A 17,059-nucleotide genomic window follows, 5' to 3' on the forward strand; every position below is an offset into this window, starting at 1 on the left:
GAGAAAGAGACAGACAGCGGAAAGCAAGAGAGGAAAAAAAAGAGATGAACAAAGAGAGGTCGAAATAGAAAATGAGGGAGAGAGAAAAAGAGTAGAGAGAAAGAAAAAAAAAGGCAGAAAGAGAGAGAAAGGGAAAATATAGCTGCAGTTGCTTTGGGGGGGTGGCGCCTAGCTTGTATTTGTTTGTGTTTGTTTTTTTTCTTTTGCGCTTACACCTTACCTAAGAAACAATTTCAAGCACTTACAAGCACTTTCCCCAAAATTCAAGCACTTTTTAAACCTTAAAAATACAAAATTACAATTCAAGCCTTTTTGAGGATTTCATGCACCCGTACGAACCCTCCCAAAATCTATTTTTAGAGGGGTGTGCCTGATAATCCCAAAAATACGGGTAAGCGAATATACTTACTTTAAGGGCTTCCTGTAGCTGGTGAGCGATGGCGCGGGCCTGCGGGGAGTCGCCCTCACCGCGGGCCGCCATGTCAGCCAGCTGGGCCATGAGTTGCTCCACCTGCTCGCATTTCCCTAACAGTTCTTGCCTGTAGGGGCCGGGCATGGCGTTTGCCAGCCTGCGACCCTCCGCCACCAGTCCGCGAATAGCCGCCTGACCTGAGATAGATCAAAGTCCCCCAAAAATTCAATTAGGATACTGTTTAGCAAGGGTCTACAACCTTTTTCAAGCTGAGAGCTACTTTTTGTTGCGACTAAGCGCACCCAGTTTGAGATACATTTTTTAAATCGCAACTTAGCTAAATGGCTTGCTAGAAAACTTAAAAGGTAGCTAGCTAAAAGAGTAAAAATCCATCTAAATAGTCAGATATAGAAAGCTAAAAACAAAGCTAGATAGCTAGCTAGAAATGAGCCCAAACTTTTGCCTAATAACTAGCAAAAAAAGTCAAATCTGGAAGCCAACTGGAACTTGTTCATTTGAATAACAACTTATCATGTTGTTACTATGTTGCTACTATGTTCTTACCGCTTTATTTATTGAAAACTAAGGGTTAAATAGACTCAATCAACCAAAAAATAAAAGGATCACATTGACCCAGCACTGAGCTATTTTAAGAACATGTCTACGGACACCTCAACTGTCCTTATAGGCCCGCGGGCGCCATGTTGGAGACCCCTGATTTACAGCAACGAGTAGAGCATGGGAGGGCAAACTTTTTGAGTCGCGGGCCACGTTGGTTTGAAAATGTTTGCACAGGGGGCAGGGCAGAGAAAAAAAAATGATGATTGATGGATTTAATTTTTGATAGAGTCCATAATCAGATACCTCGGCAATACATGAAGAAAACAGATATCATCAGCCAATCAGTTTTTTCCGTTTAAATTTACCCGTAAATATTTTGTTTCGTTGTCTATTTGTCCATAAAGGGACCATTTCATCCAATTGGTTTTGAAACACACTTAGAATATACACATATATTAATTAATTAATAACCACCTAATGGACATATCTAAAACTGCAGGTCATTGTTTGACATGATAGGGGGCTTATTTTTTTTTTTTATGCTTCTCTCAGTTTGGTGAGCCAGATTAAATCCGTTGGATGGCCTTATCTGGCCAGCAGCCCGTAGTTTGCCGCTCCCTGCGTTAGAGGAACCAAAAAATAATAATAATAGAAGAGTGCACGGACCTACGCCGTGGTCGTCGACATAAGGGTTGTCAATCCAACGCTGAGCTTGCTCGATCTTTCCTTCCAAGTGGACGTCGGCCTTGGCGGGCCTGCTGTTGGCCACGGCTCTGTTGGTCTTGGACTGCAGGTTCTGCAGGGCTGTGGCAATCTGTTTTGCGAGGGCTCTGGCTTCCGGGGTGTCACCTTTTCCCCTGCGGGCCACATGTCAAGTAAAGTCATGTTCTTTGCATAGCCCTCACAAAAAGTATCAAAGGTCAGAACACAAGAGGCAAAATCATGGGCACGGACCCGAACCCAGCATAAAATGTCAATCATGAAGCGGGCTTCCATCTCTCCCACTGATTTTTTTTTTTTAATTATCCACTCCTCCCGTGTTTCTTTTTCTTTGTGCAAGAGCTGCACAGTATAACAAACTTAGAAGAATGATTTTTGCCATCTCCGACAAGCTGTTTGTTGTCATAAAAAAAAACGGTAAATATCCCCTTTTCGAGGCAGTCAGTGTAGCGTGCATGCTGCCCACTCCGAAGCTGAAAAAAATATGCTCATGCAGAATTCATCTACTGCGTTCCAAATCTGATATGTGCGGAGTCAAGTCCATTGTGCACATAACTGACAGCTCTCCAATACTGTACAATCGTTGGTGACATGTCGGCAAGGGGGTAGATTTGGTATGGACGGAGATGACGTGTTCCCACCACAATTATGTGGTAATTTCTATTACAGAAACCCCCTGGCTACTTCACGCTTCGGTTGTTGCTGCTTCACTGGTTTGTGGACTTTGAATTGGTTTTAATTTATATCAACATATTGCGTATTCTGGTCAGCAGAGAGTTCACAGCAAATGCCATCACGGGGCAGATTGTGTTTGTGTGTGTATTGGGTGGACGTGATTGTGATAGGCTGGCATTATGCTGTCAGTAAAACAGCCTGGCGAGTGCACTAAACTAACTGGGAAGCATAGACATCTAGTAGCTTTAGCTGATTGGTACATTAAAAATAATGTATTAATGAAATCGGAATCTGCGGAAAGTAAGAAAGGCGCAAAGAAACGGTGGTCATTAGCAGGTTCTCAGATTATTACCTGGTTTGGAAAGCGACTGAGGCAGCATCGGGAGAGAACCCAATACATAATGAAGTTGCGGGTCCGGCCTAGTGCTACACCACTCTTAAACAGACACTGCCGAGCCTATATTTCACCAAAGCCAGATCCATTACCCATGAAATGGATGACCTGGAGCTACAACTACTGGGAAACTGCTACATTCCGGACAAATTTATTTTCATAATGGCGGAGACATACCTGAAGTCGAAGTTACACGATGCTAGTATGCATCTAGCCAGCCGCTTGGTTACACCAAAAGGAGAAGACCTCCAATTTTGTTGCACTTTTGTATAATGATAGGAAAGACCATTCATTTAACTGTAATTCTGTGATCTGTGTTTTTTTGTAGATCTATAGTTGATATTTTTTTTACATTCGTATACTCAGGTAAGGACGTCATCTCGAGGTTTAGTTTGACCCTTGTGGGATTTTATGATGGTGTGACGCTACTTCGCCGATTGTCACTTAGCAGGAGAATGTGGTCCCCATAACCGCCTTTACCAAGGGATCACTGTATTATTATTTTTTAGGGGATTAACTTTTCAAAATAAAAATAATAATACTTAAATGGCAGAAAAATTCCTCAGAAAGCAAAAGATATATACATATATAGATATTTTTTTTATTTAATTTATTTGGTCCCCTTAGAGAAATTAGTTTTCACGGACTGTATTGGGGGGTACAGTCAGTGCAATTTACAGCACCAAGTATTTCCAGGAAGTCTCCAAACCAAAAACTAACCAGGCCCAACAATGCTTAACTTCCCGATATCAAGCGTTCTCAGGGTGGTATGGCCGTAGTAAATATTACATATATTTTTATTATTACTACCTTGATGATTATAATTACTATTCTAAGTATGTAAATTTTGTTTGCAAGAATCAAGACAGAGTTCTTACTGTCTCCTGAGATCCGACAACTTGGCGGTCATGCCAGTAATTTCAGCGATGGAGCGCAAAATATCGTCCCGTTCTTTGGGGTCTTCGCACATGTCAGCAATCTTCTTGGCCTCCATTAGAAGAGCCTTGATATTGTCCTCCCCTTCAGGACCGCCGTTCGGGTCCGCCAGCCAGTTCTGCAAAAGCCAGTGGGAAAAAAAAACAGCGTTCAAACAATCGCCTCTTGGGCCGAAGTTTTCTGGATTCACGGCAACTAGCCTGGGCCGCATCCATTCTCTTCGCAATGGCCTGCTTGGAGGTGGTCATGTCTTCTAGCTTACGAGCTGCATTCTTCACCTTGCCGGTCAAGACATCCAGACCCTGAGACACCTGCTGAGCCTTTTGCATGGCGGCCGGGGACGTCCCCTGACCCCTGCGGTGCAACAAATGTATTGATAGTGCTATGTAAGCATATTATGGAGTCTTTTTAATCGCAAACAAGTAGTGGCATCGTTGGAAAAAATATAAAATATAAATATAAGTGCTAAGTCTTGCCAATGAAACATTTGGTTCATTGAACACTTTCAGGCAAGTTAGACTTTTTATAATCGGTTTTAAAGAATGAATAGCCCAGATAGCAAGATAGATACATTTTTTTTTTAAATGCATAGCTTGTGACTAAATTGCTCGCAATTAACTAGTTACAAATTATTGTTTGTTAATCAACTTCACCATTGAGAAAATTAAAATCAAACTTACTAGTTATTCAATTATCATCATCAACACCTTTGAAGAATTATTAAAATAAGACTCTTAAATTCCGACCTTCAATTTCAGTTTAGCCGTTTTAATGGGTGAGTTAACGGCCCAGATAGCTGTCTAAACACAGCCCAGATTGTTATACACTAGCTAAAAAGCTAGATAGAAATTTGACAAATAACTTGATGATCTTGCTGGCAATTAACTCGTTACTAATTATTCTTTGATTCCAGCACTACTTTTGGATAATTATTAAAAAAAACTCATATATTCCTACCCTCGATTTCACTTTATCAGTTTTTGTGGTAAATTTAACAGCCCTGAAAGCTATCCAACATCCCAGGTGGCTAGCTTGATAGCTGTATAGGAAGCCAATTACCTAGATGGATAGCTAAATACCCAGACGAGTTAAAAAAAAACCTACACATAGCTTAGTACTAACTTGCTTGAAATTAACTAGTTACTATTTGTTTGATAACCAGCATCATCTTGAGTAATTCTCAAAATGAAAACGTCAAATTGCTTCCCTCAATTTTAGTTTGGCCGCTTTAACGGGTGAGTCCCAGATAACTATCTAACACAGCCCAGATACAGCTAGCTATCTACTAGCTAAATAGTTATCGAGATAGCTCTCTTAGATAACTTGATAAATAACGAAAAAACTATGAAAAGCTTCTAATTGACTTGTCCAAAATCAACTTGCTAATAATCATTTCATGATAATCAGCAACACCTTTGAGTATTTATTAAAATATGATTCTTATAAACAACGTTTAAGTAATTATTAAAATGTAACTCTTTTATTCCTACCATCCATTTCAGTTTATCAGAGGTAGTGGCTTTCAGATGGCTAGTTAAGATAGCTACCTAGATAGCAAGCTGAATAGCTAGATAAATTAAAAAAAAACTTGCACATAGCTCGTGACTAATTTGTTTCTTGCAATTAACTACTTTACTACTTGTTTGATTATCAGCAACAGTTTTGAGTAATTTTGGAAATATAACTCATATTCCAACCTTCAATTTCAGCTTACCAGTTTTAGTGGCTTTTAAGTTGCTAGTTAGATAGTTAACTGGATAGCAAACTAAATAACTAGATAGTTATAAGCTAGATACATTCAAAAAGAACCTTTGCATAGCTTGGGACTAACATGCTTGCAATTATCTAGTTACCAATTGTTTGAACATTAGTATCACCTCTTAGAAATAATTCAAATGAAACCCCTAGATTTCTACCATCAACTTTAAGTTTTAGCAAATTTTCAATAGATTATTTTTAAAATGTTAAATTTATGTCAAATTAATCAAACTGATTTCATTAAGTGCCCAGCTCTTGTCTAAGGACCAATTATTTTTATATTGAGGAAAAAAATAAACTAAATTTGAGAAAGTGAGTCACATTCTATTTGTTTTTAATGCTTAATTTCATCAATATAAAATAAGATTTTCTTAATGGGCCGGAACAAAAACGAATCTTTCTTAGTGCCCAATTTCTATTAGCAAGGTCCGTACCTGGCCCTCATCTCAGACACCTGGTCTGTCATGTGGCCCAGGGTCTTTGCGGTTGCCAGAATATCCCGACGCTCTCGTCCCGCGCAAAGCTCCCCAACTTTACCGGCTTCGTCCAGGATCTGCCGGACGGCCAGCTCACCAGCATCCCCTGCAAATGAAAGACTGGCATTAGTCCACCACAGAAGCATCCACGCACTTAAGGGTTTTGCTACCGGGTGGTGCGTGGGGATCTCGAAGCCAGTTCTTAGCTTGAGCCATCTTGGAATCGATCAGTCCCAGGGCTCGATTCATGGCCTCCATATCCTGTATGGTCAGATACAAAAATGGAAAGCCTTACTTAACTCAGGGTTCTTACACATTTTTCATGGCCAAATCCAAGCACTTTCAAGCACTTTCAAGGCCATATTTTCCATTTTTTCCAGTGACTGTAAAAGCAAGAAATCCAGTCGCGATCCAAAAAACGTTTTATTTTTGATTACTAAAATAAAAGTCGCTATCTGCTGCTAGCACTTACGTTGCGCTGTTCCTATCTATGATGTATGATTTTTTCGTGTCAATGGGCTGCTATAAATTGACATGAATTTAGCCATTCTGATTCAAAAATGCACGTGCAGCTTCAATATGTCAGACTTGTTTACGAACAAGGAAAATGTGCTAAAGGTGTTGGGTAATAATACAGAAGACAAAAAAGAAAGTACTGTATGTATAACAAGCAGAAAAATGAGCCAAATTTAGACTCACTTTAATGATATTGATTGCTCCGAAGCAGAGTGTATTCAATTTTTAAAATTTTAGAGACTGCCTATCTTTTGCTGTTTGTTTCACTTATTTTATTTTATATTTTTTGCGTATTTTTCAGAGGATCTGTGTGTAAATTGGTTAAATTAGGATTTTAAATAGTTAATTTTTTACATTTGAATCCTAATGCCCCCGATGAGCAGGAAGTTGCCTTGCATGGCAGACACTGCTATCGGTCAGTTAGTGTGTGTTAAACGGCAAAGTGTAAAGCACATTGTGAAGCGCTTTGGGAAGTCTTCAGTGACTTGAAAAGCGCTATTAAAAAATGCAGACCATTTCCATTTTATCATTCATTTACAGCACCGGAGAGTTAATATTTAGACTTAATTTTTGACTTAACACTTCTTGTGAGTAAGGGCTAAACAAATAAACATGACTTGACTTTAAATCTGTTCAGTGTTTGGTTAGTTGCTTCAGTGGTTTATTGGTTGGTTGGTTGGTTGGTAGGTTGGATCCCTTAACCACTTTATCGAGTCAAACTGCCGGGAAATATGACAATGGAAATTATTTCAAGCATTTGCAAGCACTTTACCCAAAATGTAAACATTTTTCTGAAATTAAAAACACAACATTAAAATTGAAGCATGTTCAAGGATATCAAGCAGCCGTACAAAACCACAAGTTTAAAACATAATTATGTGTTAATAATTTCACACATAAGCCTCACCGGAGTATAAGTCCGACCTCCGGCCAAACTATGAAAAAAAGTGTGACTAAAAGTCGACAAAATACAGTACTTCAAATGTTTAGGAAACATCGTAAACGTGAAAGACTGCAAGCCTCGAGGACCAAATATCTACAAATTTTACTTGAAGAACCACAGTAAGATCACCACAAAATTTCAATGTCTAACACAAAAACACTCTTTTAAGCTTTAAAGCCTGAAATTGGCAAACTTAACTTTGACAGTTGTCCCCCACTTTGGCCTCTCATGCACATAAATAGTAAGTAGTGAACATGTCAAAATCAACCCACTCTCAAAGTTAACCATTCCTCAATCCAATAAACTTGATTAGCATCTGGAATCAATCAACACACAGTAAAACAATGACCTTTAAAACCAAAAACACAAACAAAACATTACTCACAGAAACATCAGGGTTCGTACACTTTTATTATGGCCAGAAGCAGTTTCCAAGCACTTTCAATGCCAAATTTTCTAATTTTCCAGTACTTTCAAAGAAAGAAATCCAATGCCAGTCAAAACAACTTTTTTTGTTGACTTTGAGGACTAATCTAAAGTCGCTATCTTGCTGCTAGGACATACTTTGTGCTATTTTGCGCTGTTTATCTATGATCTATGATGTTTAGTGTCGATAGGCGGCTTTAAACTGACATGAATTCTGCCATTCTGCTTCAACAATGCACACACAGTTGGCTACATCACACTTGTTTACAGACAAGGAGAGGGCTCTATAGGTGTTGGGTAATAATTTAACTTAATACGAAAGACCAAAAAAAGAAAGAACTGTATGTATAAAAAGCAGAAAATGAGCAAAGTCTTTAATGATATTGAGTGCTTTCAATCTTTCAATCGAAGAAACATCAGATCTTTTGGTTTCCGTTTTACTTATTTCATTACATTGTTTTTTTCGTGTTTTCAGAGGATCTATGTCTACATTGGTTGAAATATAAGCTTTTGCGTTTTATCATAGCTCTGAAGAGTTAATATTTGTAATTTTTTTTAATTGTTTTGCATTTGGAGGGACTTAGTATGGTTGCTTGACTTTAAATCTGTTCAGTGTGTAAAAAGCTAAAATTGTTTTGCATTTTACAAATTCTTATTGTGAATCTGTGAATATTCTATTTCACATTTCATGTATTTTCAGTGATCGCCTACAAAGCATATGAAATTACAAATTGCTAAATAACTTGGTGCGTAATGTTTTATTATTGCTGATAAAACATCATTAAAAACAACAAATCTCAGGAGCTGTTTGGTAGTCAAAAGAGCCGGCTTTTCTCAGTGAGCCGAGCCAAAAGAGCCGGTTTTCTAAACAGAGCTGTCCCCTTAGGTTTGACCAGTAGGGAGCAGTGGCGCTTCACATGTCAACGCCATGATGACAGCCTTTTTTCACTTATCATGTGGTCTTTTAAGTCAGACTGACAAGAAACATGGCAATGGCAACAATGCCAAGCATTTTCAAGCACCTCACCCAAAATTCAAGCCCTTTCAAACCTTGAAAACACAACATTAAAATTCAGGCATTTTCAAGGATTCCAAGCACCCGTACGAACCCTGAAACATACACACACATGGCTTCAACATGCAGCAGAAAGACAAAGACGTGACTCTTACCTTCTACAGAGGGGGGAAATAAAGGGAGAAAGGAACAGTCAACAAAAAAGAACAACAATGTGAATACATATATACATTGCTCCATAACCCAAGAAGAAAAATCAAGACAAAAAGAGAAAAGAAAGCCCGAGAGTGAAAAGATACATGACATGCTCAATATTTAGCACTACGTTGTAAATATTTTTTGCCTACTCATCCTGAAAGTCTTTTTTTCCTCTTTAAAGTATTTATTATATGCTTAACCCTGGAGTGCCATGTCTAATTCAATATGACAATAAAGAACATTCAATTAAATTCAAATTTGATTCTGTTATTATTTGAGTCACATAGAGAATATGTTAACTGTTTATTAATATTAATATGTAATTATATAAAAAAAAAACATTTGTATGCAATAGGGTTGCAATAAATGATTATTTTTTTCGATTAATCCATGAATCGGAATTCTTGTGAGATACTCTTTTCCTACCACCAAATCAGTGCCTTGGAGCAGAGCGTAGCACCAAGTTGCCACACAAACATTGCAGGAACCTCCAGGTATAGATTCCACTTTGTCAAATAAATAGAAATTACTCAACCAATGATTTTAAATAAAAAATTACATTGGTATGATAGTTCAGGTATTTTTTTCTAGTATTCAAATCATTTTTTTTACTAAATAAAACTTTTTGTATCACAAGGAGGCACTAAATAATACACAATGTCCCCATAATGTCTGAGGAAAAATGGGGCAGTGAACTAGACATTGTGAAAATAATTGTGACAACTAACTTACAAGCTACTGTTTTACAGACAGTTGAGGTTTTCTGCCAAAATCCAACGAAAAACATTAAAATGTGGCTGTGCAAAACAACTGCATATTTTTCCATTAAGTTTTGTAATTTATCTTGCACCTTGCAAGTGCTACATTGATAATAAAAAAAACTGTTTTTGTTCCCTTGGCGGATTGATTCGCTCTCAATTTATTGCATATTGCATTGTGTTTTTTTATTTTGGTTTAAGAAAATACTTCTTAAAAGGTGTAAAATTACCTGGGATCAGACATATGAGACCATTTTTTTGTATTATTTTCATTAAAAAAAAACACCTTAAATGTGCAAAATTTCAAGCCTTACAAAACAATTTGCCTAATAAATATCATATGAATAATGGCATCATTGAATATTATTATTAATATTATCATTATTGTCCTGTGACTGGCTGGCAACCAGTTCAGGATGTCCCCTGCCCACTGCCCGAAGATGGGATCCAGCACCCCCGCGGCCCTACTGAGGGTAAGCAGTGCAGATAATGGATATTGTCGTTGTAATCATATTTCACAAAGATATTGTTTTTCTTCTAATATCAGAAAATACCGCAACTTTTAAAATGATTTTGCTCAATTTTAGTAAAAAAAAATGTATCTTTAAATCATCTAAAATAGTTGCCTCAAGACAATTTTGCCTAATTCAACTACCATTTTAGTATTTTATTATAAAAGACATTGTGTATTATTTGTCCACTTGATTTTACTGTATTGAGCAGAGTACATAAGGTTTTGTATGTTTGCTTATATTTATACCAATATTGTTTATATGCTAATGAATAAGGTGGGGTTTTTTTTACAACCAAGAGGCGCTAAATGATACACCCCACATTTACGAAAACAAAACTGTAAAAAATTATAAAATAACTTAATAAAGACGTTTAAAACCAGCAACTTCCTCAGCAAATGGGCACACACACCACATAAATGCACACACACACAGAAACTCAGAACTCAAAAATAGCAAGATGATATTTTCTGGAAAAACTAAATTGTGTTTTATAAAAAATAAAAAATTAGTTTTTTTTGGTTTTCTGAGAGTCTGGAATGCATGACTGACGCACAGAAATTGAACTTATATTGGTATTTTGCTCTATTTTCAACCTATTGTTTACGCTGTAATATATTTCCAGCTTGGTCTTGTAGAAAAACAACAATTAATTTTTTTTTTTTAAAAAGCTTATAAAGAAATAAAGCACCTTGTTTGCCCAGGCATCCTCGTCCCAAGACGTGAGCTGCAACACTCGGATAATCTCCACAATCTCAGCACTCATTTTCTCAAAGGTGAAGTTGCGGTTCTTCAGGGCTTCCTCCACGCCTTGGCTGCCTGAGGTCTTGGTGGTCACGAAGATTTTGATCCCTGGGAGGTATTGTTATTATAACCTCTGAGTGGGATGGGAAAAACTGAGGCACCGGTGGCCAGAGGTGGGTAGTAACGAGTTACATTTACGCAAGTAAATTTTGTGATATTTTGTATTTATGGGAGTATTTTCTTAGTCACTATACTTTTTACTTTTACTCTAATTGATTTTTGAATATAAAACTGTACTCTTACTTGGCTGCGTTAGGCTACATTGAACCCGTTACCTAAACCCCCTCCACGTAAGTACACGCATTTCTCAGAGTCCTTCGCTTGTTTTCTTCTCTCTGGTGTCCGCTGAGTGAGAGCGGCTGTAAGGCCCAAGCCCCTCCCCTTTTAAAAAAGCAGCATCACATGCCAAGCAGGTGGCTGTTTTAAAGAAAACCGGAAGGTGTGTGATCGCTCATGGAGACCAGAGATAATACAGGTTACCTACAGCTTAAGGCAAGTTAAAATCAAGACTTTTAAAGACTTTTTAAAATCAAATTTAACACCAAGTTGGCAAAAAACACAAGTGAAAGAAACAAACAAAAACAAAAAAAACAACAATGCATGAATTAGAGGTAATTAAAAAGAATTGAATCACATTTTGGTCCAGTTGAAAATGTTTCTTCTGAAAATAAGTTTTAGTCATGGAAAACAGTCCACAAAAAGGATGTTTACAGTATATTGTGGGTCCTTCGTCAAAACTGGCAAATAACCACAAATTCCAAAGAACTCTTCTGCTACATTCATGAAGCATTTCATCAATATGCATGAAAAAGGACTTTACGAGATCTTTTTAGTTCAAACAAATAGAAATCTTATTAATGTGTTGACATTTTTAAGACTTTCGAAAACTGGATTTCAGACATTTGAATGCCAATAAAGCCTTGTTTTTTAAATAATAAATTCAAAGACTTTCAAGACTTTTCAAGGATCTGCGGGAACCCTGTACTAAGAGAAAAATAACTTTGCAAAAATCAAACTTAAAACTGTATTAATGCGATAGGATTTGCATTACATGAAAAAATGGATTTCTTAGTTGCATTTCTTTAATTTTATTAAAACAATTAAGCATTCCATAATTCATTAATATGGTAACAAAGTTAAACTTGAAGCGGTATCATAGAAGTCACGTCATTTTCCACAGGGTGTGCTGTATCCTACTTCATTTTGCGTTCTCAATGGCACGCTTTTCATGGTACGCTTATAAAGATACATACAGTATGTTTTTATTTTTACTAAGTAATTAATTGGATGACTACTTTTTACCTATACTTGAGTCATATTATTCTTAAGTAAGATTACTTTTACCTGAGTAAAATGTTTGCCTACTCTACCCACCTCTGCCGGTGCCGCTTACCTGATATGAGGATGGGCAGGAGCTCTTTGACCGTGTTCATGGAATTGACAAGCATGACACGGTGCTCCTGGTGAGTCAACTCCTGCTGCCGCTCATCGATCATCTTGGCCATCTTGGTCATTCCTGGCCATTGATAAGTGCAATGTCATTCGATTGTTTCGATTGTCTACAACAATGTTTTTCAAGCAGTGTGCCAGGGCATACTAGTGTGCTGTGAGACTTTGTGTGGTGTGCCTCAGGAAATTGCCCAATTTTTCTTAAGCCCGACACACACCGGGGGCCAACCACCTTTGGCTGCAGAAAGCAAAGGCTACCATGAATACCATGGGTTAGGAAAGAAATCCCGCCCCAAGTGGAGGAGTTCAAATATCTCGGGGTCGTGTTCACGAAGGAGGGTAGGATGGTAAGGGAGATCGGATGCAGCGTCTGCCGTCATGCAGACCCTGTATTGGTTGGTTGTGGTGAAGAAGGAGCTGAGCCGAAAGGCAAAGCTCTCACTTTACCGTTTGATCCATATTCCTACCTTCACTTCTGGTCATGAACTGTGGGTCATGACCAAAAGAACAAGATCCCATTTACAAGCAGGCCTGGTCATCCCTGAGGGACTCAGTGTAGAGCTGCTGCTCCTCCGAATTAAGAGAAGCTGGTTAAGTTTGCTTGGCCATCAGATAAGGACGCCACTTGGACGCCTCCTGGTGACTTAGCAGGAGGCCCCGGAGAGCCACCGGGTAGGCCCTGAGGAAAACCTAGGGACAACCCAAGGCACGCAGGAGATACTGGGTCTCTAGGCTGGCCTGGGTACGCCTCCATATCCCCTCGGATGAGCTGGCTGAAGTGGCTGAGGATAGGTAGGTCTAGACTTTCCTGCTAAGGCTGCTGACCTGCGACCTGACCCCCCATAAGCGGAAGAAAATTAATTGGTGGATGGATGGATATGCAATTTTTCATTTTGCGTCAGCATTTATAATGACCTGAAATTTAGATCTGGAGTAAATTTTCAATGTATTTGTGGATCTGAACAATACATGTGTAAATGCAAAACATTTGTCAACAACTCAAAACCTGCAAGAAAACACTCAAACAGCAAGGATAATATACTAAAAAAAATCATTTTTTCCTCCTTCAACCTTTTAACTAATGGAGATTTTAAAAAGTCCCCACTGGAGCCAAAAAAAGCTCTTTGTGAGGAATTTGCAGCCCGTTTCAGAAGTAAAATTACTCAAATCAGATCCAGCCTTTAGCCCCTCAGACCATAAGATCTATAATAGCTTGGCAATCCATTTTACCTGAGGAAATACTGGAATGTTTCGCCTTGGTTGATGCAAGGACACTTGGTCGAGTTTTCTCCCAAGTCAACCCAACAACCTGCCTTTTAGACACAATCCCACATCTCTTTTAAGGACAAACACAGAGGTGCCGATGCATGCATTCATATTTTCTCCATAGATTACTGTAATGCCCTGCTCTCTGGTAACAAAACCAATTAGAATGTGTAAAATATTCTACGAATGTGTAACTGAATTATTTTTTTGCAGTGTGGTTCCAAATTTGTAAAAGCGATGTGAAATGCAAATTCCATCATCAGTTTTCTGATGGTGTACTAACCTGGTCCAAGGTTCTTTGTGTAGGTGATAAGGTCTGACATTGTCTCCACCACTTCTGCAACTTTTAGGTACTCCAAAATCCCATTGCACACCCGGATTATTTTGCGGACCTGCGTTGAAAAGACTGTTAAAAAATATCCACGCTCGTTTTTTATCGCGAGTGATAATACCTCGGCCTCATCAAAGGTGAGGAGCAGGTCAGAGGTTCCAGAGAGGATTCCTCGGGAGCCGTCAATGAGGTAGTCTCGAGCGGGAACAGAGTACGGGTCGGCTTTCAGCATGGAAGCGGCCTGGACCAGCTTAGTGCATGCGTTCTCCACTCTTTGGTAGAAAATCAAATTGTTTAAAACTTTTACGTTCTGACAACCTGGGATAATAACCCCCCAATAAATAACATTAGTGAAATGGTCATGTTTTAAGACTAAAGTAGTTTTGCCCATTCTGACTGGGTGTGCAGGGTAGGATCCTTCCCCTTTAAGACAGACTCCGACCTTTGCAGTCATGAAACTCCGGCCATCTGTTCTAGACAAAAAACGATAACGATGAGGTTATATTTAAAGGTGGGCAATGCTGGGAATTTTGGTATTGATCCGATCCACTAAATACAGATTAATATTGATTAATACCAACTCAATACCAATATTCTTTGTTCGGAAATGTCATGATTATTGAAAAATTAAACCTTTGAGTAAGCTTACAGTTATGAAAAAATATTTCATGTACTAAAAAGGTTTCATTTTTATTAAATAACTACAATGCAAAGTGTCAATTGTCTCTCATTCCAATTGTGACACCTAAAAATAAGTAGGTTTATGGTCATCCGTTTGAATGTCTTTTGTGTTGTTTGTATGGTAAAGAAGCCAATTGTTGGAGAGGGCAGGTCGCAATTTTTGACCACTAGAGTAAGCATGTCACCCGAGAATGGTGTGCTGTGTTGTGATATCTTCAAACTTTTATCATCTGCCATTGAGATTGCAAGAAATATATCTGATCTCTTCTTTAACCTGTAAAGATCGGTTAGTAAAGTGTTTTTACACAACCACAATCCAGTCATAAGGACTAAAATATCTATCTATATACCAAAGCCATATACCTATAGTAGTAGGAGGTAGCTAGAGTCAAGGACACTCACATTTACCAAACATTTATTCCCCTCCACTCTTCCCAATCTGACACCGAACATTAAGCCCACATCACACAAGGGGTGAGTTGCCTTGCCATGCTACCCTTCATCAGCAGAGAGGCCCGACAGCATAAACTGGTTTACGCCCCAAGCATCATATGCGTCGATATGAGTCTTAACTATTCTTCTTCGCCATTTACATCCATCCTTTACTCACAACGTTGCATCCATTAATTAACCGACCTCATATCCAGAGCACATTTCACCCCATCCAGCTAACCATATTTGGGCCTTTCTCTCATACTATTTCCTACCAATTCTGCACTACATAATCTCTTAGTCAAATAGCCATGATCCATTCTTTCCACATGTCCGAACTACCTCAGAATATTTTCATCAACCCTCTCAGCAAGCTCTCTTACCACATTAGTTCTTCTCCTTACTTCCAAAATATTTAACCTATCCAGGCATGTCACTCCACACATACTACACATACTACGCATCTCATTTCAAAGACATTTAACATATTACGCTCAATGACTTCCAAACCCCCCGCCTCTGAACCATACATCAATGTTGGTACCACCACACCACACAATCCTCGTTTTGCATCCATTTGCGGATCCGTACATTTGAGCAATTTGCTTTAACAGCTCTCTAAAACGTTTTACATTTAATAAATTAGAATTTACACACAACTAACATGACTAATCTTTCACTTAAACTTAAAACTAACAAGGCAAGAAATGAAATTGGGCTTAGCAGCGTATAAAAGTACATAAAAACTTAAAAAGGTCCCTAAACCTTTACGGGGTGAATTACAATTTCAACACAACTAACATCAATAATCTTTCAATTAAACCAAAAACTAACAGTGCAGGAAATAAAACTATGCTTAGCACCAACTTGTATAAAAAGATACATAAAAACTTAAAGACCCCCTAGATTTTTTACAATAAATAAATGCCGATACAACCAAAATAACTTAAATTAACTTCAAACATTAAGTCCATTGAAATTTAAACAGAGCTGGCGAATTGAAAAGTTGTAGCGCTCCAGTTTTAGAGCCAGATAGACAAACTAATGTCTTGGTAACAGCTTATCACTTTAACCTTAGCGTGCTTTTTATGCTCTCTCTCAATTCCAAACACGCTCACTTGATTGACGAACTAATGTTATGATAAGAGTTATTATATCAGTCTCCACCTGAATGTGCTTCCCCTAAACAAGTCAACTAGACTTTGCATGCTATTTCTTAGTCACAAACACACTTTTCTACAACGGCACAGACTCAAAATTATCTGTGGCTTTAGTCACAGGCATGTGGGGACTCTGAAAATAGCAGAGCTGCCGCTGTTTACTTTGCGGACACAGATATGTTGGGATGAGTAAGCTGTGCTGCAGCTCTAATGTTATTGTTCCTGCTTCAGTGGCTCTTCCCCTGGTCGCTTATCTAATTAGAAGGCGCGGAGTGGATAGCAAGGACGGAGGAGGACTGGAGGGGAGGAGTAGGAGAGAGAGTCTCGGCTGCATAAGAGCCTAAATAATCGGCCTGTTGGATAAATAAAAATGCGGATAACGATATCCACCAAAATACCAAAAATCCGGTGCCAATAATCGGCTTGCCAAACACAATTTTTAACTCAAATACTTTTTTATTAACGGGGGCCGGCCGGGCACAGCCCGAAGGGACGACGTGGGACCCTCTTCCCATGGGCTCACCACCTGTAGGAGGGGCCAAAGGGGTCGGGTGCGCAGAGAGCTGGGTAGCAGCCAAGGGAGGGGTCCTTGGCGCGACGATCCCCGGCTACAGAAACTGGCTTTTGGGACATGGA

The 17,059-nt window shown here is 38.6% G+C and overlaps 1 protein-coding gene across 1 annotated transcript in view; it reads right to left on the minus strand.

The window, feature by feature from the left end:
- The window catches only part of vcla (vinculin a), a 61,706-nt gene that overhangs the window by 17,722 nt on the left and 26,925 nt on the right, over positions 1-17,059 (minus strand). Inside the window, exons 3-12 of the mRNA XM_088323474.1 lie at positions 14,272-14,422; positions 14,103-14,211; positions 12,498-12,620; positions 10,992-11,152; positions 6,103-6,193; positions 5,891-6,038; positions 3,899-4,052; positions 3,641-3,816; positions 1,640-1,830; positions 410-609 (exon numbers count right to left, since the gene is read on the minus strand). Of these exons, the coding sequence (XP_088179600.1) occupies positions 410-609; positions 1,640-1,830; positions 3,641-3,816; positions 3,899-4,052; positions 5,891-6,038; positions 6,103-6,193; positions 10,992-11,152; positions 12,498-12,620; positions 14,103-14,211; positions 14,272-14,422 (1,504 nt within the window). The remainder of the gene's footprint in view (positions 1-409; positions 610-1,639; positions 1,831-3,640; positions 3,817-3,898; positions 4,053-5,890; positions 6,039-6,102; positions 6,194-10,991; positions 11,153-12,497; positions 12,621-14,102; positions 14,212-14,271; positions 14,423-17,059) is intronic.

Source organism: Urocampus carinirostris, chromosome 19, assembly GCF_059441175.1.
Source record: "Urocampus carinirostris isolate Australia breed hairy pipefish chromosome 19, RoL_Ucar_1.0, whole genome shotgun sequence".
NCBI classification, from domain to species: Eukaryota; Metazoa; Chordata; class Actinopteri; order Syngnathiformes; family Syngnathidae; genus Urocampus; species Urocampus carinirostris.